The 24,237-nt window shown below is 38.5% G+C and overlaps 3 protein-coding genes across 4 annotated transcripts; 2 read left to right on the top strand and 1 right to left on the bottom strand.

Moving 5' to 3' along the window:
- The first annotated feature begins 3,821 nt into the window (after positions 1-3,821).
- Positions 3,822-7,500, top strand: LOC116205525 (peptidyl-prolyl cis-trans isomerase CYP21-1). The gene is made up of 7 exons (XM_031538154.1): positions 3,822-4,204; positions 4,824-4,902; positions 5,174-5,221; positions 5,780-5,803; positions 5,911-6,093; positions 6,216-6,291; positions 6,936-7,500. The coding sequence occupies exons 1-7, from the start codon at positions 4,100-4,102 to the stop codon at positions 7,096-7,098; spliced, it is 678 nt and encodes a 225-aa protein (XP_031394014.1). The 5' UTR covers positions 3,822-4,099; the 3' UTR covers positions 7,099-7,500.
- Positions 7,501-8,423: 923 nt separating this feature from the next.
- Positions 8,424-9,606, top strand: LOC116205425 (actin-depolymerizing factor 5-like). The gene is given in 6 exon segments (XM_031538034.1): positions 8,424-8,802; positions 8,805-8,996; positions 8,999-9,023; positions 9,294-9,315; positions 9,317-9,354; positions 9,356-9,606. Coding segments are annotated over 6 exon segments (378 nt in total). The 5' UTR covers positions 8,424-8,780; the 3' UTR covers positions 9,435-9,606.
- Positions 9,607-10,882: 1,276 nt separating this feature from the next.
- On the bottom strand, positions 10,883-13,548 carry LOC116205479 (quinone oxidoreductase). 2 transcript variants are annotated; one of them, XM_031538103.1, is made up of 5 exons: positions 13,198-13,548; positions 12,720-12,861; positions 12,147-12,373; positions 11,674-11,931; positions 10,883-11,428 (listed from the first exon to the last, which is right to left on the bottom strand). In XM_031538103.1, exons 1-5 carry the CDS (start codon positions 13,474-13,476, stop codon positions 11,123-11,125), a joined length of 1,212 nt encoding a protein of 403 aa, XP_031393963.1. In that variant the 5' UTR covers positions 13,477-13,548; the 3' UTR covers positions 10,883-11,122. The 2 variants fall into 2 exon arrangements, with proteins under 2 accessions (XP_031393963.1, XP_031393962.1); XM_031538102.1 differs by having other exon boundaries at positions 13,117-13,518.
- Between the last annotated feature and the right edge of the window lie 10,689 nt (positions 13,549-24,237).

Here is a 24,237-nt window from a genome sequence, read left to right as displayed (position 1 = left end):
GGAATTCCATAGTGCAATCACTTTTTAAACCGTTGGATTGCAATTATTGATGAATAAAAAAAATTCATTTGTGATTTTTGTGCAATCCTGAGACCCACATTGCTTTCTCTTTGCTATTTTCTCATCCTCAAAAACCAACCTTGCTTTGTCCCATGCCTATTTAAGAGTTCATCAGAAGGTTACACTGGACTAATTTGTTGATCAATCGATGTTCCGTAAATTTTCCCATCACTACCGGAATTCCACCATCTCCTCGTGGCCGGAGACGGAATCGCGAAGTTGGAGGGAATTAATAATGCAGACAGTATTCCTTTAGAAGACCTGAGAGTACAGTTTTATGGAAAACTTACAAAGAGTAAATAGTGTATAAACTCTAATGGGGTTTAGCTTGATGGTTGTGAGTGTTGACATTAATACTTTTTACACGAGTTCAAATCCTTTTGGGATCATGTCGTATGGTTTATCTGTAGATTTCCTAGATAGAGTATAAATTGTTTTCTTTTGATTCGTGTAGATGGATATATTAGTCGAGGGGCGTGCAAGCTAATCAAGACACCACTGGACGGCAAATTAGGAAAAAAAAAAAAAGGGAAAGAAAAAAGAGGTGAATGGTAGATTATTACCATGGGCCTAGCATGGTGAATGGTAGATTATTACCAGGGGCCTAGTATGGTGAAAGGTAGATTATGCTTGCAGATTAAAGAACTATCGTATTTGATTATGCAGGGAAACTTTATTCTGCCTGGATTTGCTTCTGGATGCTGAGGTTTTTTTATGCTTACTCTTCCTTCTAAACTTTCATGCCCTTAAACGGTTGCCAAAGTTCACGATAGGCCCGTCTGTTTTGGGCCCAAGGCCCATTACTGATGCCTCTGATCAAATGAAGCTCAGGCACTTCTCTTTTCCACGAGGGAGTGCAGTAACTAGTGTTATCAGAACCGGACTGGATGATGAACCGGAAGGGGTACGGATTCATGGATTTATGGATTCAACAGGAGATTTGATGGGTCGAACTGCACGTTTATTTAAAATAAAATAAATATTCATATTATTAAAAAAATTATGATAATTAAGATAAAAGTATGATGATTTTAAAGAAATATAACAATAGTATAAGAAAGTATCTATATTTAATATTTCTTACTTCAAAATAAATATTTTATTTTAATAACTACTTAAAAATAGAGTTAAAAGAACAAAAAAGTGGTGGTGGTTTGGTTGGTACTATGCTAGTATGAGAAGCAAGAGGTCATGAGTTCAAATTTTTATCCAACCAAACAATTTTTACATTAAATAAGAAACCCATAAAACCTATAGAATCAGCCGGTTCAATGGAATTTTGCTTAAAACCGGCCGGTTCAATGAGTCTGGCGATTCAAAGCTCCGGTCCGGTTCTGATAACAATGGCGGTAACGCACACTTTCGTCGTGTAGTTAAGAGGTTCTAGATTTAATATTTAGAGAGATTACCGGTGTCCCTTTATTAGCTATTAGGATTTTTTTCATAGTATTAGGCCCATGAACCCTCATTGTCTCTTTTCCCATATTTTTCTTTTATTCAGTTTAAAGTTATAAGAAGAATGATATGATCAAATACGAGAATAATGGATGCGACACATAGGAATATTCCAATGACGAACATCGAAATTGGAACTTTTTGATTCCACTGCAACAATTTCTTGCCCCCCTCTTTTCCCTTTTTTTTTTTTAAAAAAAAAATGTGTTTGGTGCCCTTTTTATGCTCTCCCTTGTATGGTTCGTCTAACTTCAATTTAAAATTTACTGAAATCCAAACATGTACCGTTCATCACAATTTCCACTAATTTCAATGCATAAACCGAAACCTGACATATACGTGCACAAATTAACCGGTTCCCGCTGCAATCTTAAACTCATCAATCTTTCTTTCATTTTTTTTTAAATTATTAGATCTCCTAAAAAATGCACGGATATTGGAAATGAAGGAGTCTGGAGGCCATATTGGGCAAGCTCTGCTGAAATGGATTTGTTTATCAAGTTTGGCTAGAGAGAGATCGTAGGATATTACAAAATAGGAAAATGGATGTAGAAGGTATAGTTGAAATCATTGTACAGTAAGCTAGGCACAAAATTGTTACTGTTCCTAGGTTTAGATTTAAACTCGATTCCTGTTCTTTGTCTAAGGCTAAGGTTGCGAGAATTTGGTTGTTTTCTGTACATTCTGTTAACGAAATGAATTTTTATTAATTCTAAAAAAGATGCACAAATATACTTTTGTGACTACCAGTTCAAACCACTTTATAATACGCACTGTTAAGCATAGCTTATAAGGTTACTCGATCAGCTGTGCACGAAGAATACAGCCTAAACTAACTATAAAAATTCTTTGAAAGATGCCCTAAGGTATCGATGATTGAAAAGATTGAGGGGCATATTTTGAAAGAAGTAATATTCGGTGATGAAATATATATATATATATATATATATTTACTTGTAACGAAAAAAAAAAGTATATATATATATAAATATATATAGCCGGGGATTAATATTAGAGAATTTTATGGCATCACATGGATAGCTAACTTTTCGTGGCGAGATGGTATCAGAGCGTAGAAAAGTCCTGCATGTCATGATGGGGTTTCGAAATCTAGAAAATCAACGCGGGGTAGTCCGCCGTTAAAATACTTAACGTGAAGTGTGGTGGATTGGGGATTAGTATTAGGAAATTACGTGCCCTTGCACTGACAACTAGCTTTTCGTGGCAAGACTACTATCCTAATAATTTATTTAGGAAAAAACATATGCAATAGTACAACATTTTTATTTTTATGTCAATTTTATCGCAACCTCTTAAAAAATTATACGATATAACACATCGTTTATGGTATAGTGTCAATCATAACATAACATTTCGCTTTTGTGTCAATTTTATCATAACCTTTTTAAAAATTATATATAGTACATCGTTTACGATGTAGTGTCAATTATTGCATGACGTCAAATTTTTCGTAAAAATTAAATGGAATGCTGATGTGGCGCACTCGTGGATTAATAGTGGGCCTAGACTCTTGCCACTTGCGAAATAACCTATATTCCTACATGCCCGGTGTCATTTTTCTCACTTGACTCCTTCATCATCAATACTTGAATCCCGTTCTCCCCTCTTCACACATCTCCCTCATCACTGCAGCTCTGAATTTCTTTTCAGTTGAGCGCTTTGCCCTTTCTTCCCCTTCTTCACCAATGTGCTTGTCAGTCTTTTTCTTCACACTTCTCATTCTTTTTTTCCCATAGAAGAAAATGAATCAAGATTTGCAATTCATTTGATAGGTATGCATTTTCTTCTTTTCTTTTCTAATAAATTTTAATTCATTATTTACTATATAAACTGCAATAAATTTAATATGTGATTTTTATAATGGTGTACTTATTTTCAAAAAGAGCAATTCCGTATGTGAATAGGCGGGAATGAGATTCGAGTATTGATGGTGAAAGGGTCGGGTGGGTAAAAGGGCACCAGACAGGTCTATGAGTTATTCCGCATGTGGTAAGAGTCCGAGGTTATTATTCATCCACATGTGCCACACATCAAGTCTTCCGTTTAATTTTCACGAAAAATTTAGCGTCATATTATAATTGACATTACACTTTAAACGATATGCTATATAATGTAATTTTAAAATGTTGTGGTAAAATTGACATAAAAATAAAATGTTATGCTATAAAATATATTTTTTTCTCATTTATTTATGGGAAATAACATGTGTCTTTCAATTCAAATTTTTTCTTTTAATTATTATTATTATCATTATCACTTCCTGCACGGCGGCACCACCTCGTCTCGGTCGACCGCATAACATGCTTTGAGAAAACCCACTGACAGGAGTGATTTGGTTAATCCTCCGCCTATACATACATACACAATCTCTCTCTTTCTCTCTCTGTACGTATATGTCTCGATAAGCTTAGCATTCTCGCAAATTGGTCCTGATAGAGAGAGAGAGTGAGGGGAGAGAGACGGTGGAAGCTTCTGCAATGGAGGATCGACTTCGAGCGAGCAGTGATTGATTTCTTTGTGCTTGAAGTTCTAAGCTTCCCCGGAAGGAGAGTGCTTCGAGGAGATGATGCGCCGCGAGATCTCGGCTCTTGCCCAGCCTCGGCTCCTCCTCCTCCTCCTCCTGGGTCTCACCGTCCTCCTCGTCTTCGCAATCTTCAAATCTCAGCTGGTGAGCTGCTTCATCCCACTCTCTGACTCCTTCGTCCATGTGTCTTATGGATCTGACGTTGATAGGCTAGGCAGTTGCTGATGTGTGATGCGATATTGGCCTGAGGATATGTTCAATTTGTCTGAATTTTGGTGGAGTTTGATCCGGTTGATTCTGATCGAGTAATTCGCGTGTTGGATTAATTGGAAGTTTTGAAGTGAAATTTTGATTTTGTGGTTATTGGTGCAATGCCCGTCATGTCCGAATTCTATGTCTAACGTTTTTAAGGTTTTTCCAATCATGAGATTTTCTGGAAACTGGAACCGGGGCTGTTCTGTCACATGCATTGTTTATGGAACCTGCCCTGGTCATGAGATTTTCTGTATAAGCTTTCTAAAGTTTGTACCTTTGGATTGCTATGTGATTTGCAATTACCAGAAGAAAAAGCATCAGCAACTCTCTTGTTTTTCATTCTATCTAATTCAGTTTCTTTTTCTTGACTTGTAATTCTGCATCAGTTTTTTTTCTTTTGGGTAGGATTGTTTCTTTTGGTTTTGCCCGGTTGAAAAGAGTGAATAAATCTCTCTTTATACCTCTACAATGGAAAATTTATGATTTTGTTGCCAATTTTAATTTGCAGGGTAATGAGGAGGTAGAAGAGGATCCTGAAATTACTCACAGAGTATATTTGGATGTGGATATTGATGAACAGCGTTTAGGTACTGGTGTACAGCTCTGACTTTCCTTTTCTATATAAGATTAAATACAGTATCCTAAGAGTTTGGCCCAGTTAGTGAACTTTTATTGTGGTAATGTCACATTAGTTTGACCGTTTGATGGTGTCTTTCAAGAGGGGAAGTTTAAGGTTTCGGAGATCTCATGTGGCTGCTAGTGATACTGTTGCCTAGATTTTCAATGACTCGTCCTCTCCCTCACTTCTGTCTTCCCTTTTCATGTTTGTAGCTCATTCCCGTGTTTGAATATTTGCAGGCAGAATCGTGATTGGACTATATGGTCAGGTTGTACCAAAAACAGTAGGTATGTATCAATTGTGAGTGAGCATTACAGCTTGGTTTCGCTTGCAATGGATGAAATTCTCAGTTGCACATTAAAAGTTTGAAGTATTTAGTTTGTGGAGTCTATAGGCTGAATTCACACAATGAGAAAAATGCTTTTGCGTCCTATGGTTGGGTAATATGTTAGATTTCTAGTTGGTATGGACTAATTGGCACATCCGAGGATTTTATACTATGGCCTTAAGAGCCTATGAAGTGCCCTGTACGGTGGTGGTTCTTTAGAATTGTGAGAGGGAAAAGATGATTTTTCCAATTTCAAACAAGTGGGATGTTATCTTCACATTTACTCTGTGAATGGTGCTACTTTACTTTTAGCGATTCTCCTTTCAGTGTACATCTCTTTCTATAGATAGCTGCATGATTTGCATGCTCGTAAGGAATAAATCTGCTCACTTGGCGTGATTTACTTTAAATAAATGATTTTGCACATGGATCTCACTTTCTTAAATCATCTATTGGTCCAAAAAGTTCATGAATATCAAACTATATTATTTCCTAATTCTTGAATTTTGTTTTGCAGAAAACTTTAGGGCTCTGTGCACAGGTATGTACACTGCTGCCACTGGGTATACTTGGATTAATTTTCTGCAGCTAAAGGCCCTTTGTTGTGTTGCGTCTACTGATTACATGTCTATTTGCTCTGGTTTACAGGAAAAAAGGGCAAGGGTGTGAATGGAAAGTTACTCCATTATAAGGGTAGCCCTTTTCATCGTATAATATCTGGTTTCATGATTCAAGGTGGAGATATTGTACATAAAGATGGGAAGGGATATGAATCTATATACGGTGGCACTTTTGCTGATGAGAATTTTAAGATAAAGCATTCACATCCAGGTGCAGATATCCTTTGTTTTATTTCTCCTTCCTTTTCCTTCTCATATTTTGCTTTCTAAAATTTAATTGTCATACTAAGCCTTCTTCTGAGCTGAATCTCCTCTTGATGTTGAATGATGCAGGTGTTGTCTCCATGGTTAATACAGGACCTGATTCTAATGGTTCTCAGTTCTTTATCACAACCGTCAAGGCCAGCTGGTAATATGTTATGTATGAGCTTGTGTTTCCTGCTTGATAAAAGGTGCATTATGAATTAGAAGTAGCATGTTTTTCTTTTTCAGTTATTTGACAAATTGACAGTGGCCACCTGAATCATGCTATTCTTCTCTCTCTTGATCTGGGTTTTCTTATGCTTTTCTATTGCTGAATCTAGGATTCTGGTACTTGTTACTGGCTCAGGCATATTTGGATATTCCTTCATCTAACTACTGCATTTTCTATTCGTGTATAAGGGCAATATTTGGATATTCCTTCTTATTACTATTTGGCAAGCAATACTTTAGCTTGAATTTCACAAATTTGCTATGTTGATGGACTGCACGTCATATGAAACCCGACAAAACATGCACATCATAGCGCCACGCAGAGCATGGCATTTTGCAAATTTTGTTTTCTTTGAGGTTGTATCTGCTTGATTTTATTAATGATGGATGCATATTTACTATTCAGGAGAATACAAAAGTAAAGGACCTATTAAGATAGTTCCAATGAAGTGAATTGTGTTTTTTCACTTCGTTTTATCCTTTTCAATCTTTGCTCTCTTTCCTAAGCAGTGCTTCAAAATTACGCAAACTTTCTCAGGTTTTTTCTTTTTTCCTTCATTGGCCACAAAACTTTTTCAGGTTGGATGGTGAGCATGTTGTCTTTGGCAAGGTAATCCAGGGAATGGACACTGTTTATGTAATCGAAGGGGGAGCTGGGACCTACAGTGGAAAACCTAGGAAAAAAGTCATCATTGCTGACTCCGGTGAGATACCAAAGAGCAAGTGGGATGAGGAAAAATGAAGAGCATATCAGATTCCTCGAGAGAGAATTGATTATTTTCTCTAGCTCCAGTCTCACAACATCCCATGGGAAAACAAAAGGCATACTGATGAGTGATTTTCCCTTTTTGAGTCTCCAAGCAATCTGTTAGTATATAGATTGACATGGTAATCCTCTGTATATGCTGATAAAGCTTCTCCAGTCACGAGTTCCCCCAAAGCCGAGAATCTCACTGATCTTCAAACCGAAACAGTCTAGTTTTGGTCTTCTTGTCATTCTTGTAACTTTGATCCTGTTGATTCACTGTAGAGGAATTGAAACGAAATGACACCTGCTCTAACTGTTAAGCCTCAGACCGTAAAAGGCACATTTGAGGTTCTGCCTTTTCTACTTCTACTATGTAGTGAATATTTTTTGACCAAATATATGGCAGATTATGTTGCCTCATCTTATCTGAAGATAATGCAGATACAAACATAAACAACCTACCCAATTGCCCAGAAAATAACAGCATTTCCCGATGGGCACTACAGGCCCTTACCCAATTCCCTCCATCGGGAAGAATCCAAATGGAAGGGCAACTAAGCAAGCTATCGTTCGGTTCAAATCGGAGCAGGTAAGTATATGACTCGACTGATGAACTTGATTTGGCACGAATGCACAAGAGTTAGAGATGGTCAAGACTATAGCTTGTTTGGTTTCAAAGTGTGATTTTAAAATCACACTTTAACTTAATTCTATCCATAATAAAGTAAAATAACTCATACAAAGTCAAATGGTGAGTTTCATTTATACCATTTTTTATTTCACAACAAAACAAAATAACTCATACAAAGTCAAATGGTGGGCTCTATACATAACTATTTATACCACTTTTTTTCAAAATCAAAATCTGATTTTAAAATTATACTTTGAAATGAAACGTAGCATAAGATTCTGGAAACAAAGGTGTAATGTGCAAAATAGTTGTGGGCCTGAACTTGGGAGGTGCTTTTGTACATCCCTGTTATGCAGCCCGGCGCATTACTTTATCGCATGGCCTCTCTTTGTGCGAATGAGTTGCTGAGATAAGGAGAGTGTTGGTCTCCTTTGCTTTCACGCAAAGGCATTCTGGGGAACAACGAATAAGGAGATATATGTGCCCAGAGGGAACCATTGCTTAAGAAATTCTTGGGACTTACTGATCATGAAAGATTTACTTTGTATGGAAATTAGAATGCATTATTGATTCATCAGTCGTGTGCGCGAATTATTCTCTCAGTAAATTAAAAACTCGATTACCGAATCTACTAGAAAAATATCTTGTGCTCCCATAGAAAAAAAAAAATTATCATAGAAAGTCCGGATATATAATCCATATGGGAAAAAACAACTGGCGACTGCCATTACATTACCAAAGACAAGACAGAAGAAACGGAGGCAAAATAGAAAGGAGCAACGGAAACCAAAAACAGGACTGCAGCAACAGTGGGAACAAACTTGTAATAAAAGTCAACTTCAGTCTATATTAGGGACAAAGTCCGAAGGTCTCAAATTTCAGGCCACTTCTCCTAACACAAGAAAGAGTGAGGAAAGGGTGAAGAGACCACCAAGGCTATGGCTTTTAAGATGGTATGTAAGCAATTCATCTCTATGATTTTCTCCTTCGGTTTTGATTGCCGATTTCTTGCTAGCGGCTACGTGCTTGACATGGGCAGGCGACGATGGGAATGCAGGTGACGGACGAGTCAAGAGCTCGTTCAGGGACATGAAATGGAAGAAGGTCCACAAGTACATCCTCTTCAAGATCGATGAGAAGTCGAGGCTGGTGGTGGTCGACAAGGTTGGCGGGCCGGGAGAGGGGTATAATGACCTGGCGGCTTCGCTGCCTGACGATGACTGCAGATATGCTGTGTTTGACTTCGACTTCGCGACGGTAGATAGAGCAAGATCTTCTTCATCGCATGGTGAGACATCCTCGTAAAATTGAGGATAAGCAGGGCATCCCTGTGTCCTATGAGGATTTTCCCGTGACAGTAGATTTCGATGTTTTGCCATCACATTAAATCAGACCGTCCTTTACATACATAAATGGCATCACCGTAGTAAACTTCGTGACAGTCATTAGTTGATTGCGTGATAGCTGATGACTGGTTTTACATATTTTGTTTTTATCACATCTAACATGAATTTTTGGGCATGGACAACACATGACTGTGGGTATGCATGACAAGCAGGGCTCCTGCTGCATCGAGAATTAAGAGCGAAAATGCTGTATGCGACCTCCAAAGACGGGCTGAGAAGGGATCCGCTATGAGGTTCAGGCGACTGACCCGACTGAGATGGGGTTCGATGTCATTCAGGACAGAGCCAAATAGATTTTTCCTTGGGAATTTGGGTAAGAAAATCAAGCTGATTCGCCATAGTCATACCCCCGAATAACGCTGCAGAAATAACTCCGAACTCACCTCGCGATACATGTATTTTGATCCTTCATCATTCTAAATTGTAATAGCAATGGAAGTCATCAATTTATGGCATGTTAGGTAATGAGTAATCAATTCATGCTAAAAAAGTGAAAGCTAATGGATAGTCGACTCTTTCAGCACAATTTAAACCTGAAAGAGTGTTGTGAATGATGGAAAAGAAAGTAAAACTTTCTTGGGTGATTAACTGATTTGGTAATGGAAGTTCCATCGGTTATGATTCGGCACTGCCCAACGTCTCAAGATTTATGGACCTACTACGACTATGAGGTCCCATTTGAGATTGTATAACTAAAATTGGATAAGTATATGTTTTCAGCACGTTGATTGTGACTCGATGATATTAAATAGAGTAAGTATAGCCCTTGATATAATGAGAGCTAAGTACCATTAGATCAGTGTAAATGTCTATAACAATTTTGACGTGATGCCTTGGACAAATTGATAAGATATTTATATAGATATTGATAAAATATATATTGACAAGATGCCTTTGACAGTATAAAAGTACTTAACAATATTCCCAAATCATTTACATAATATTTAATAATTTTAAATTTTTACTTAAAATAAAAAATAAATATTTAATCATATAAATATTATTATTAAAAACAATTTATATTAATATATGTAGTATCTTATACTATTATCTTATACTGTTATGCATGTAAGAAAAAAAATCAATTTTATAATTACCACCTTATTTATGGAATGTGATTTAGAAGCCGAAAATATCATTTATTTTTAGTTTAATTATGATACAATTTTAAATAAAATAGAGAAGTTTAAAAATAATATTATCCATTTAATATTATTTTCCACACTCTCTTTTTCTACCACGTAGTAATCTCTCCCTATTTTGGTTGCAACCTTCCAATCCACATTCTAGTTAATAATTTTTGTTTCTTTATCAAATTTTATCTCAAACTCAAACTTTTTTATTTTTCTTACCCTTAATTTTTTTCCTCTTCCAAATCAACCATCCTCGAGCGTATTGACAAATATAATAATAGTTGGAGCGGGTTACATACGAGTAGTTTTATTTTAATTCATGTCAAATACGCCAGATATTTATAACTTACTAATTCCATATCCATTGAGTCTAATCGACGAAATACAAGTTAGTAATATCATACTTGAAACGGATATACTCTAATTTCCACATAACCAGTCAAGTAAATAAATTAGAATAAATAGATATAAATTTCTGATATTATATTCTGCGTGGGCAATCTTTAATATAGTATTTTACTTACTTTATTCAAAAAATTCAATTATCATCGGTCGTACATATCTAATATCATGTATTTTTACGTATAGTAAATTACGAGATGTTTCAGTTTAAAGAAAAGCCTGCTTACGAATTAATTAACCGGTACGTATTTTAGTTTAACTCGGCCCGACCGACAACACAGTTCGAGATCTTACACCTTACTATTGGCATAGTTCTCATTCTCCCATAGTTCCCTGGACTAGACATGGTAACTAGACTGAACATACAAAGCTCATAGATATATATATTCCCACACAATCCCCTTCATGACTTGAGTTTCTTATTTTTCTCTACCGCCATTTTGCTTTCACGGTATGAGAACAACCGAACCAGATGTCTTCCGGTTCTCGAGGTCGGCATGTGCCTTAGCTGCCTCCGAGAGCGGGTAAGTGTGGTTGATCCGAACTCGCAGAACACCGGATACAACGTTACTGAAGACCTCCCCAGCACAGGCAAGCAGTTCGTCCCGGGTACCGGTGTATAGCATCAAAGTTGGCCTCGTCAGGAAGAGGGATTTTGGTGCAAGAGCTGACAATGGGACTGGATCTGGGGTGCCTGACGACTGCCCAAAACTCACCATGTAGCCTCGAACCTTCAAGCATGCCAAAGACCCCTGAATAGGAAGACGTTTTCCATCAGATTGAAGAGAGCCATGCAATGGCTATCGTAAAATAAACAGAAGAGACACGCATCAAAGCGACTGATATAAGATGCTCACATGCTAGTACAGACCAAAGATTGGCATTAATGACCGAAGACATTGAAAAGAAAACATGGCGAATACATTCATCTGATCACATTTACTGTACTATCCTGGTCATTTCATGCATTCTTCGGAGAAGAAATCGACTGACTTACCTGAAAGGTGTCCTTTCCAACTGAGTCATACACGACATCAACTCCATTGCCTGAAGTGATTTCATTGACACGAGAAACAAAATCCTCTTCTTTATAGATTATAGTATGGTGACATCCATCTTCCCTAGCTTGGGCTGCCTTCTCTTGGGTTGAGACAGTTCCGATCACTGTGGCACCAAGTGCTTTTGCCCACTGGCAGAGAAGAGATCCTACTCCACCAGCAGCTGCTTGGACAAGTACCGTGTGCCCAGGCTCAACCTGCCAAATGCGAAAGAAGAATCCTGCCTTAAATGAGTGGTACTTGACCTTTATGGAGTCAAAATAATTTAACAAAATTGTTTATCAAGCAATTGAGATGTTTAATGGCAGTCCTCCAAACAGGAAAATGATGGCCTATCAAGCAGTTTAGTCATGCTTACAGATTGAGCCATCTGATTCAGTTCTCAAGGCTGCTGGACGAGTTTGAAGCTCACCTTAAAGCAGCGTCGGAGAAGAACCTGTGCTGTCATGCCCTTGAGAATCACAGAAGCTGCAGTAACAGGATCGATGGAAGGAGGAACTGGGACAACTTTACTTGCAGGGAGTATCTGTTCTTCGGCATATGAGCCCATTGGGTTGCCAGCGTAGGCTACGAGATCCCCGACTTTTCTTCCAGTCAGCCCGGGGCCTACAGCTACCACCTCACCAACAGCTTCCATACCTGCAATGTAATGGATGAAGTTTGAATAGCCCCTTCCAGTCCCATAGCCAACAAGATAAACCAATTTTGTCATAATAACTCTCCAATTTCTGAAATCCTTCACCCGAAAACAACATATATACACGCACACACTCTTGTTGACACAGGTCAATGTCCAATATCTAGCATTACTTTTCACACATCTTAACATATATAAAATTGAAACTATGAACTTCATTCGTAAGAGCATCCTTCTTCAAAGCAAGAATTGGCTAGTTCCCATATATAAATTTCATTGCAAAGTTAATACTTTGTCGCATAATCCTTTACATATAAACTGCAGCTAAAGAGAATAGATCAACTGAACCTGGAGTGAAGGGCATAGTGGATGCTTTATACACGCCTTTGCGGAAATACACATCGATGAAGTTAAGCCCCACTGCTTTGTTCCTCACGCGAATCTCCCCCTCCTTGGGCTCACCTACTTCTACGTCCTCCCATTTCAATACCTGTCAGCATCGAAAGAAATACACGCATTCGGTCACCGCGTAATCGACATGGGGAGGGGAGCACAGCTCGAAGGGACGTTCTCGAAAAGCATGGGAAATAAACAGCTGAATCAAAGGTCCAAAATTTCGAGGTCCCACACATGAATGAATCGAAATTCGACAATTGCAAGACGAACAGAGTCTCACACATCTCGAAGTTTAGATAGCATCTTTGGCAGAGTGTAATCATGAGAAACGGATATACAGAATTCTCACTGATTGCCAGCAACCTGGACCCGACCCTATATCAGATCGAAGATAGCAGCGTGGGAGAAGGAAGAAGGAAACGGGGCGAACCTCGGGTCCCCCGAGCTCATGAACCCTAATGGCCTTCACCATTTCTTGGGGAGCTGAAGCGGAGGTCGTGGCGACTGATCGAGCAACCGATGCCTTCCTATTGGCTACGGGCACTGATGCCGGAACTGGAAGAGGTGGAGGACGGGTGAGAAGGCTCCAGTGGGCGGAGGAGCTCGAAGTTTCTCGAGGAGAAGTGGGTCGGAGTAGGCGGGGTAGAACTGGAACTGGGAGTAGCCGGTGGCTCTGCAACTGCAAGTGAAGGTGAAGCCGTCTCACCATTTGAGAACGATTGTCCTCCTCCGGTCAATATGTTAATTAGCGCCGGTTATGCCATTCATGCCGAATCGGTAGAGCGAAGCACTAACACTGGTACGTTTGTAATTTTATAGAAATTTGAGGGCAGTTTCATTGAGCGAGTGACTCGGCACATTTTCCTGCCTAAATTTCGGAGGAATAATCATTGCAACTTGCTTTTCCCCCCTTCCCCTTTTTTTCTCTGTCCAAAGCAAAAGTTCTCTTACCCTTATTTTTTTTTCTCACTTTTTCTACTAAATGAATAATATCTTTTTTTTTTCTACTGATGAGTATTATGTAAATGAATGTATGTATGTTGATGAATATGTACATATGATCTACAAGAGCTTCCCATGCATGAGAGAAAATGCAAAATTGGTAAACTCTAATAAACAAGTTCTAATATATGATTAATTTGAAAAGGAAAAAACAGACTATGTTTTACCTTTTTTCTTAAATATAGAAAAAAATTAAAAGTCATTAGAAATTAAAGCACATACTTTCAAATTTATCTTAGTTATTGCAAATTGTATATTACCTCCCGTAAAGTTTTCATTTTTTCCATTAATTTTTTCTTTTCACATCCGTTTTTCCATTCGTTTTCTATCAATTCTTTAAAAAATAAATAAAATTTTAAAAAATAAAATAATAAATAAAAAAATACATAATAATGGAAGATTAGGCAGAGACATGCTGAAGACACAACACTGAGGGCATCACATCTTTACTTAGGCAGAGAGTAAATTATAAATTGTTTCTTAAATTTACCCTTTATTGTATACCAAATTAAAAATAAAGTTTTATTATACATGCAAATTATATTATGAGATTTACATAATCATGGATGATGCTTTTAAATAGGATTCATTACATCAATACTCACTTGAAAGTCACAGAACATATCACACTATTTTGGATTGTGATAAATTTATGAAATTGGATCAAAATTGTCGTTTCTTATTATTTATCAAACAACTTCTTTTTTTTATATATATATGTGGCGTTGCCGTGGCCACTTCACTAGCATGTATTACAATCCAAAAGGATTGACCTGGTGGTTAAAGAATGTGACTTTTTTGGAAAGTACCAAGTTCAAATCACCTCATGAATCATGCAGAAAAATACTTTATATTGGGTCATACATACGGCTTACATGGCCGGACTGACCTGTTCAGTGAGTTGCAGGGTGTTCACATGGACTGTCACCTGTAACCCCTCGTTATCATAAATATATATATATATATATGCATTGTGTATTACATGTTACTATAATAAGTAGAAAGCCATTTTAAAGTGATTTTACAAGAATACTGTGAAAAAAGTCACCCACATTCACTATTGTTGAGAGTTTAAATCAGATATGAAAAAATTAAAAAGTTCCTAATAGATTTATAAGAGGTTGTATGCCACAACTTATCAACTCGAGTTTTTTGATAATTAGGCACTAATACCACAATCTATTAACCAGAGTTTTTGAGTTACAGATCCACTGGAATTTTATATGATATTAGTGTTGTACAATGTTATTTTCATCTACGGGTCTGCCTCATGGATCCCATCTTGGTCTCGCTTCTCCTGAAGCTGCTAAAGCCTATACAACATTGTTTTCATATGTAGCAGGAACACAATTAGGATCGTACCCGTTTTCATTTTCATTATGGGTAACGGTAGTGATTCGCCACATGCTTGTACAATAAACCCGGTACATCCATTACCCTGTGAATGACTGCTAGTTTAGCCTTTTCACATTAAGTTTTGCAGACGAACTAGAATCAATCTTCCAACTATGGGGTCCATTTCAACATCCCACTTTTAGGGTGAAATTGAAGATGCAGGGCAAGGGCAGCAGTAGGAGCAACTGCTTGATCACCACGAGTAGCTCGAGGGGCATGCTGCCATATTAATTCGATGACCTATTTCTGCAATTGCTTACGAAGTACCACCTCGGCACGTAACTGAAGCGCCCAGCACACATCATTGGCTGAATCATCAGTAGACACCACCATTATAAAGGCTACTTTAAACCGAGGCAAGCTCGTCTCTAGGAAAGCGAACCCATCGATCACATGTATTGTGCATATGACTAGGTAGGATGCTTCATCCATTAGATGCTTCGCTGCTGACATAGTTTTGTCTGACTGAGTCACGCTATGTCCACATGCTCTCAACATTTCCATCAGAGACACCTGCTACCCTCGTCTTCCTCCACTACGATCACGTTCAACCTCATGGCACTGAAGAGAGGGCGAGGGAGACGGGGAGAGAGAGTGATATGCCTCAATCGAATGTGGTGTGGTGCCGTCGAGCCACGACAGCTCCAACGAGGCGGTTTATCCGAAGAAGATCAAAGAGAGAAAGAGGCACACATTTTCTTCAATTACCCATGTAATAAAACAAGAATTCTCAAAGTAAATCAATAATTGATAAGAAGTTTCTTCTCAATGTTGTGTAGATCTAAATTGTGATTTGGGTAACTGTTTATGATAACTTTAATAAAAACAATATATTAATTAAATAAATAAATGCATTCGTTCACAAAAAAGGAGATTAACCCCCATTGCTTATTGGTATTTATTGGATAAACAATAGATCTGCTTTGTCGATTGCTATTACAATTGGTTTGCGTTGCACTAATGATACATAACATACTAAGCTGCATCATCAATGCGACATTGTTAATGCCCCCCGTCATAACCCGTTAACCCTAAACAATGGTTAAGACAAAGAGTAAATAACGGTGTTAAACTTATAACTAACTTGACCAAACTGATGAGAGTTAGATCGATGTGAGAACCTCAAGTTCAAATTTTGTGAAAAAACTTTCTGAGATTGGATTAGTTAATGAATAAATGACCATAGTTCAAGTTGGTCGTTGATTAAACTACAACCCTAAAATAAGAGTATGATGATCGAGTTTGAGTTCAACGGCCAGCTTCACTGCCTATGTGCCTCAGTCATATGTAAGAGTAAAGCCAATTACATCTTATAATGTTAGCTGCAAATTATGATTGTACAGTCTCAAACGTGTACAAACTTGGCAAGAACAACAGCCGAATAACTCGCAATTAGAGGATCTTAGTTATATGCAAATCTAGTCCGACCTCCAAGTGGCTAGTCGATCAAGACTAGTACAAACTTGAGGATATCTTCCTCATCATACCAGGGACTCCACTAGGCTTGTCGATCAAGACTTCACCAAAGAGAATGCCTCCAGTGAGCCAGCATTAATTTCCCTCACGAAGGGTGGCTACAAAATTGCGGTATTTTTGACGCTCGGGGAGGAGACCCGATGGATGCTCGAGAAGAACGTAACCGTCATGAAAGTCGATGCTACACACTACCTTTTCACCAACGGGACCCTGATGAGGAATATGACCCGGGTAATGACGGTTTATTGTATTGACCTTTGGATTTGAGTTCCAGGATGGGTATGATGTCTCCTTGGAGGAATTTGATTGGCATGCGAGGATCTTATGCTGTTTCTTAGTGAAACCGATGCCAAACGGCCAAGACTTGGTGATGGTGGATGAAGTCGACGTTGCTAATATGCTCGAGGACTTGTGGGAATCCTATTTCCTTGTTTTGGCCCCCGATATTGAGAGTTATCGGGGAAATTTTGCAAATTTGATCGTGGGAGGCGCTGCCTAGATGGTTGGACGAATCAACCTAACTGGAAAAGTCACCATAAATGTGTTGACTTTGTGTGGCCACCGGCAAGATTAGTGCAGCTCTCCCGGCCCAAGAATGATGAAGTATATTGCAAGATTATATTTGATCGAAATCCCTGAGCTTTCTTGCTCTTCTTATGCGCATGGTTTTTATTGTTCTTTCGTATCGAATGAACCAGCCATGCATCCTGCACATTGTGCGAGCATCCACATTTTTTAAAAATAATCTTTCATAAATTGAATTTAGACATTAATTTTTAAATTTAAAGCCAAAAAAAAAATTCAAGCTATCTTGAAATATAATGCATTACATAAATGTTAGAGTTCAATAAATAAAATGACATGATAATTTGGTCATAATGAGAGAATTTGGATTTTATCTTTATCTAAGTGCATTAGTAAATTATCTTTGTCTTAAATTAATCAGTACATTTGTTTTAGTTAGATAATGAATATATATTTATTAATTAGATTTAAATGCTAAATGCTACCTCAAATTCAAGAGAGGGACTGAAACAAAGAATCTACAATAATGGGAATTCAATGTGACAAGCGCATTAATGAGGAAGAGAGATTTAAAATGTCGATAGATAGTAAGGAACTAAGGAACGACTCAAAACGCTTATGTGTCGAGCATTGGTTGAAAGGAGTCTAAATTAATAATAATAATAATAATAATAATAGTAACAACAACAATAACAATAACAACAATAATAACAACAACAATAATAATAATCATAATATAAAGAAGATAGACATATAGATGTGCTTACCGAAATGTCTGCTAAAATTGCCAAGGCGGTCCCTTCTGGCGCTATTCGATCGGGTGTCCGCACAATTCGGTAGCTCAATTGATACCTCGGAAGCACGGAGGATTACATCAGTTGAGTACAAGCAGTTGGAGATTATCATTGCTTCCCTAGACATGTTTAGGAAGTCCTAAATCACCTCATACGTACGAGTACACTTATATTCTATTTGTATAGAAAAGCCATATATATCCATAGCAACTGCTACTTCTCATGGGTTAAATTAATAGTTCATTTCTACCGAAAAAATTATTAGTTCATTTTCCTCCGTGTGTATGCGTACGATAGATGCAGGTAGGGTCTGGAATGCTCTTGGAATATCAAAAAGCAATGCTATTAAGGAGGCATCGTTAGTGGTCGTTAAGCTTGTTGAAGGATCGAGGTAAAAGAAATTGATATCCCCGTTATATTGCGATGCTTATATATACTAAAATCGCATGCCTTAGATTAGTTAGGGATCGAGCATCCTTTTGGAATTTTATCTCGATCGTGCTTAAAATTAAATTGGTTTAGTTTGGTGTGCTTAGTTGTGCTTTTTCTTTAGTAATCTGGTCATTCGAATTGGTCGGGTGGGGATGACAAAAACCCAATGGAGAAAATATGAGTCTTATATGATTGCTCAATAGAAAGAAACAAGCTAATAAGTACTCTTCAGGGAGACCTTGAATGCGGTACATAACATATTTCCATGAGCTAGTGAACCATACGAACAGGTGGTGAGATTTGAAGTGTCCTCCCAATCATTAAAATTTAAAAGAAAAACCCGTTTGCAATTAATTTGAGCTGTGTTTTTGATGAATTTTGTAATTTTTCTACATGGAATGGGATGTAGATATGGAGATGAGGCAGCGAAGACTCTAGGGGAGATGCTGGAAGCAGCCAGGACTCTAACCGAGGCGGGACTTGTGCAGCGAAGAAAGCTACTGAGGATGCTTGGGCCATTCTTCGCATGAGGAATACGGTTGCTTAGACCCGCGATTACCGGCAGGCAGTATAGGAATCTGGAAACCGTAAACGAATGAACTCCGGAAAAAGAGTAGGACGGCTTTATTGCAGCAATCACATATTCTTCTAGTTGTACCAAGTCCACCATTCATTCCTTCATTCATTTGCAGGATAAATATAGAAACCAGAAATTAAATCTATCTCATATATATTAAGATTCCATCTATACAGGTTTGAGCATCCAAATATGGGCTAGTTCAAACCCCCTAAAACTCACCATCAAAGTCTGGTGGCTTGGTGGTTGAGGCTTGGAAAAGTTGCTTCGATGTTTTGGATTCGAGTCGCCTCGCATGCAACTGCGTTATCTTAAGACAATAGTTCTGTACCTAACCTAGAAAACATGTAGGGGATCCACACGAACCTGACAGGGTCCATATAAACTATTTCCTGATGACTTTTTTATTATTTTTTTTCACAAAAAGTACCCGAACTCTAATCGAAACGGGCTACATGGGGCCGATCTTTTCAGTTCGCAAAAGAGCCCAGCAATGGCTATGAAGTCCAGCCCAATACATGGTTATGAAGATTTGACTCCGCCCACGCCTTCCCCCTACCCTAAATAGACCAATGGGATGATTGGGTATAATGTTTGTTGCGCAAGTTGTGGGTACTTAATGAAATTAGAACAATCAATGGAGACATAGGAACGTACGAGTGGAAGGTATGGGGTGCGTGGGGAAGGGCTCCACAAACGAAATTCAGGACAGGGAAAGGGATGAACTTAAATTGGACAATATGGAATTGTTGACAGTTATTATATGTACAGGGTAGGGCCTTATACCTAACTCTTAGGTACATGTTGGCCACACAGAGAAAAATAATGGACAAAGCATATCCTAACGATCGATTTACATGAATATATATCTTCTTCGTCGTTCACGGGTTGGCCGAGCAACAAAGCGAGTCGAGATTAATTGGTCTCCTGAAAGGCATAGCATATATCTTTCATTTTAACCAGTTCAGATCCATACTTTTAAATCCCGACACCGTTCAAAAGAAATTATATGTACCACAAAGAAAACTTTACATCGATTAGCGTAAATATTCACCACCGAGGTGCCTTACATCAACTAGTAATAAGGTCGTTATTTTGAACCATCCTTTTAAAGGGTTGTTCTGCTCGAGTATATATTTTTAGATTGTAGGAACCGTTAATATTTATAAATAGGAAAAATAGACTGAAAAATCATTTACTTTCATAAAATTTTCCGACCTATCAATTTTTTAAATTTTAATATGAAAAATCACAACGTTTACCTCAATTGTCCTGATCTACCAATCCGTTATGATCATGCTTAACACATTCAACACACACCACCTAGCAACTGTGTGGTCCTTGACTTACACCGCCTTTGTTTTCAAGTCATAACCATGGCCCTCCTTTCTCTGGTCTAAGAATAATAATAATAATAATATCAACATACAAACCCACAAGATTTTAAATTTCCAAAATTCCAATCGATAACTGGATCAACATCAGTCATACAATTTCATATATGATATAAGTCTCTCTATATTACATAAACGAAATGGCACAGGGCATGTCCATTACATATAGAGAACGCTTACGTATGTACAATGATATGATATTGAAATATTTTATCAACTCTATAGAGCCTATGCTGCTAGTTGGTTGCATTAATATAACTCAAAAGGGTCGAGGCACATGTTAAGATTCAAACCCCATATATTACGCCCCGGACGGCAGGAAGGTTGAACTAAAAGATCATTGAAGTTAATTAGGACAAGTTGGGGGTACGTACTTAATGAAGTTAGAAATGGATGGGTATAGATTAGGGATATGAGTGGAAGGTATGGGAGCGTGTGAGGAAGGGCTCAATAAATGAAATTCAGGACAGGGAAAGAAAGGGGATGAAGTTAAAATTTGATGAAAAGGAGATGTTGACTGTTACGTGTACCGTGTAGGGCCTTATACCTAACTCTTGCGCGTTGGCCACGCATAGAAAAATACAGGACAATAACATATGCCTACGATTTATATGAATTATATATCCTCTTCTTCGTCGTTCACGGGTTGGCCGAGCACCAAGGCTGGTCGGGATAAGTTCCTATGGGAGCTGGACATGTTTGGTTTCAGTTCAGATCCATGCTTTTGTACCGGTGGAGATTGCCTTTTATTAACGTAAATGTTTACAACCAAGGTGTCTCGTACATCGTCTAGTAACCTCACTGTTCTCAACCATCCATTTCAAGGGTTGTTTGGCTCAAATATTGTTAGACTACAGATACTGTTTAATAAGATTTATGTATAAAATTTTTCATGAATTATATGTCGAAATACGGTATTGTTTTGTTCGAGACATATATTGATTACTAAGAATGTAAATAATAATATAATAAATGTAGGATCCATGACCGTGCGATATGAGAATATCAACTGTCCTAGTTGTAAAGTATTTCCTAATCATTATCATTAAATATTAACTCATGAAAATGGTATAAGGATTCACTTTGCACCCAATTAAGCACTGTGATAAACGATAAAAAGTCGGAAAAATTCGAACTTTGCATCGAAACAACTGACAACCCCTTGGGAGATAAATTATGAAAAGAAAGCAAGAACACTGTTGCAATGCCTTGAGTCCCAGCTGCTGTGCTTTTACGGCTTATCATGCTTATCCTCTATGCTGCTTCAGATTTAATTAAAAAGGGTAATTCAATTATTGCTATGAATGAATGGTCGGATCCTCATTTTCTTCTTCCTTTTTTTTTTCTCTCTTTAGAAGAATATCTCACCAAACTCTCATAGCTTTTTCCGTGGAGTGTTAAGGATTAGGGTATCTTCGGGTATCTTTAATTGTACAGTTGTATATCTTGTATATTTGGATAGTTGGTTTATATTTGGTAGTCTTAGATATTAGGCTTAGAAGGTTACAATAGATTATTTCCATTTTCATGTAAGGCTCTGCCTATTTACTCTACTCAACGTTCTGAATACGATTAAGTTGGATTATTCCAAACTTCACATGGTATCAAAACGCCTATGATCTTGGACCAATTGAAGCTTTTTGACTACGAGATGTCGGATGTAAGTGATAATGAGAAGAGTCCATTGCCGGAAGGCAAGAAGGCTGGGGATAGCTTGGGAAGGAGCGTGGAGATGCCGCCGGTATATCGCCTTACATCGTCAGATAGCACGAGAGTTCAGGTGATCGGGTGTACTCTCAACGGCGATAATTACTTGACATGATTGCGTGCCATGTTAATTGCACTCTGAGCGAGAAACAAATTGCTTTTTATCGACAGTTCTCTTGACAAACCAGGAGGGGATGATCCTCTAATAGAAAGATGGGAGATGTGCAATTCCATGCTTATAGCATGGATATTCAACACCATGGAAGAGAGTCTCCAGGCCACGGTCGCATATGCAGTGGATGCGAAGAATCTATGGGATGATCTCAAGAAGCGACATTCCGGGGGAACCAAGCTTGAATCTTTCAAATCAAATCAGACATCTACCTCATGTAGACATCTACCTCATGAGCGAGAAACAAATTACTTTTTATCGACGGTTCTCTCGACAAACCAAGAGGGGATGATCCTCTAATAGAAAGATGGGAGATGTGCAATTCCATGCTTATAGCATGGATATTCAACACCATGGAAGAGAGTCTCCAGGCCACGATCCCATATGCAATGGATGCAAAGAATCTATGGGATGATCCCAAGAAGCGACATTCCGGGGGAACCAAGCTTGAATCTTTCAAATCAAATCAGACATCTACCTCATGAAGCAGAAGGGGTGAGTGTCATAGAGTACTATGGTAAGCTGAAACAATTTTAGGACGAGCTCGAATTCTATATCGACCATCTTGGTTGCACCTGCGGTGCGAGTAGCCGAATTGTGGCACAAAGGGAGATAGAGAAATCATTTCAATTCCTCATGGGATTGACCTCTGAATTCAGCCACATCCAGTCCACGATCCTTAGCATCAAGCCTATTCCAAATTTGAATAAGATTCACCAAATGGTCGCGCACGAGGAACGTTAAAAATTCGATGCGCGATCCTGAGAATCCGTCCCTGAAGCAATTGTATTTCTTGTCAAGGGGGATGGCAGACTAGGCAACGGCAGTAGCACGTCTGGGCAACAGCAGCAGCTATACCACTCAGATAATAGGCGACTATGTGGACGCTGTTTAAAAAATGGACCATTGGAAGTCAAAGTGCTAGGTTTTGCACAAATATCCATCATGGCATTCAAGGGGGAAGCAAAATGGGTGCAGGCTGCGATAAGGCCAGGCGAAGCAGAATGGGCCAGATCCGCGAGGAAAATCTCAAGCCTAGCGATAATGGAACGGAATTTTTGGTGAGAGAGTTACAAGATTTTTTCTCTGCACATGGCATAATACATTAGACGTCTTGTACTGATACGTTACAACAAAATAGTCGAGTTGAAAGAAAGCATCGGCATATTCTCAAAATTGCTCGAGCCTTCGTGTTTCAAGCCTCACCCTCGACATGTTTTTGGGGTTAATACATCTTGACCGCTGTACATTTGATGAATATAACACTTACTCCTCTGCTCAGTAACAGGACTCCTCATGATTTGCTCTTTGGAAGACCACCCAACTACTCGAATCTTTGGGTTTTGGGCTCGTTATGTTATGCTCAAGTCTGTACCAAGGATAAGTTCGACGCACGATCCCAGAACTGTATCTTCATTAGCTATCCTCATGGAAAGAAAGGTTGCTACTTTACGATTTGAAGACTTGATAAATATTTGTGTCGAAAGATGTTCAGTGTTATGAATCTACTTTCCTTTTGCCACGGAGAGCCAGGAAGGAATTCACATACGTAAGGTAGTCCATTGTTTCTACATAGCAATGAGTCCGACCATTCATCTGAGACTCCAATAGATATATGGTCTAATGAAGAGCAGCCGGGTCAGCAGCTGGTTTATTTCAATGGATAGACGGGCCAGTCTAGTGGACAGTCAGCCCACTAGCGATCAGTTCAGTCTAATGGGCCCATGAAAATTTCGCCTAGTCCAGCCTAGCTTAGGTCAGCCCGATCCACCCTAGTACAGGCCGTGGGGGAAGCTTCCATGCGGACTGGACCGAAACGAAGGGTAGAGCCCAAAACAGGCAGTGGGCTCGATGAGAAGAACAGGCCCATTTCCAATACTTTTTCTCCTGCTACTGATCAGCCCGTTTTGGCAGATAGGGGGAGCAACACGGACAGTCCAGAATGCTCCAGTGAAGAAATTGAGGACCACATTTCTAGTTCGAATAAAGAACATAC

This window comes from Punica granatum, chromosome 4 (genome assembly GCF_007655135.1).
Source record: "Punica granatum isolate Tunisia-2019 chromosome 4, ASM765513v2, whole genome shotgun sequence".
Classification (NCBI taxonomy): Eukaryota; Viridiplantae; Streptophyta; class Magnoliopsida; order Myrtales; family Lythraceae; genus Punica; species Punica granatum.
The sequence above is the reverse complement of the archived record's forward strand: the minus strand, read 5'-3'. Positions and strand labels throughout refer to the sequence as shown.

What these genes read in the sequence shown, in the direction of transcription:
- LOC116205479 (XM_031538102.1), bottom strand. Translation starts at nt 13,476, where the DNA reads ATGGTGAGACGGCTTCACCTTCACTTGCAGTTGCAGAGCCACCGGCTA. An exon ending in TTCTCCGACGCTGCTTTAAG is followed by an intron (nt 11,932 to 12,146) that starts GTGAGCTTCAAA and finishes CGCATTTGGCAG; the next exon opens with GTTGAGCCTGGGCACACGGT. An exon ending in TTGGAAAGGACACCTTTCAG is followed by an intron (nt 11,429 to 11,673) that starts GTAAGTCAGTCG and finishes CTTCCTATTCAG; the next exon opens with GGGTCTTTGGCATGCTTGAA.
- LOC116205525 (XM_031538154.1), top strand. Translation starts at nt 4,100, where the DNA reads ATGATGCGCCGCGAGATCTCGGCTCTTGCCCAGCCTCGGCTCCTCCTC. An exon ending in CAATCTTCAAATCTCAGCTG is followed by an intron (nt 4,205 to 4,823) that starts GTGAGCTGCTTC and finishes TTTAATTTGCAG; the next exon opens with GGTAATGAGGAGGTAGAAGA. An exon ending in GATAAAGCATTCACATCCAG is followed by an intron (nt 6,094 to 6,215) that starts GTGCAGATATCC and finishes TGAATGATGCAG; the next exon opens with GTGTTGTCTCCATGGTTAAT.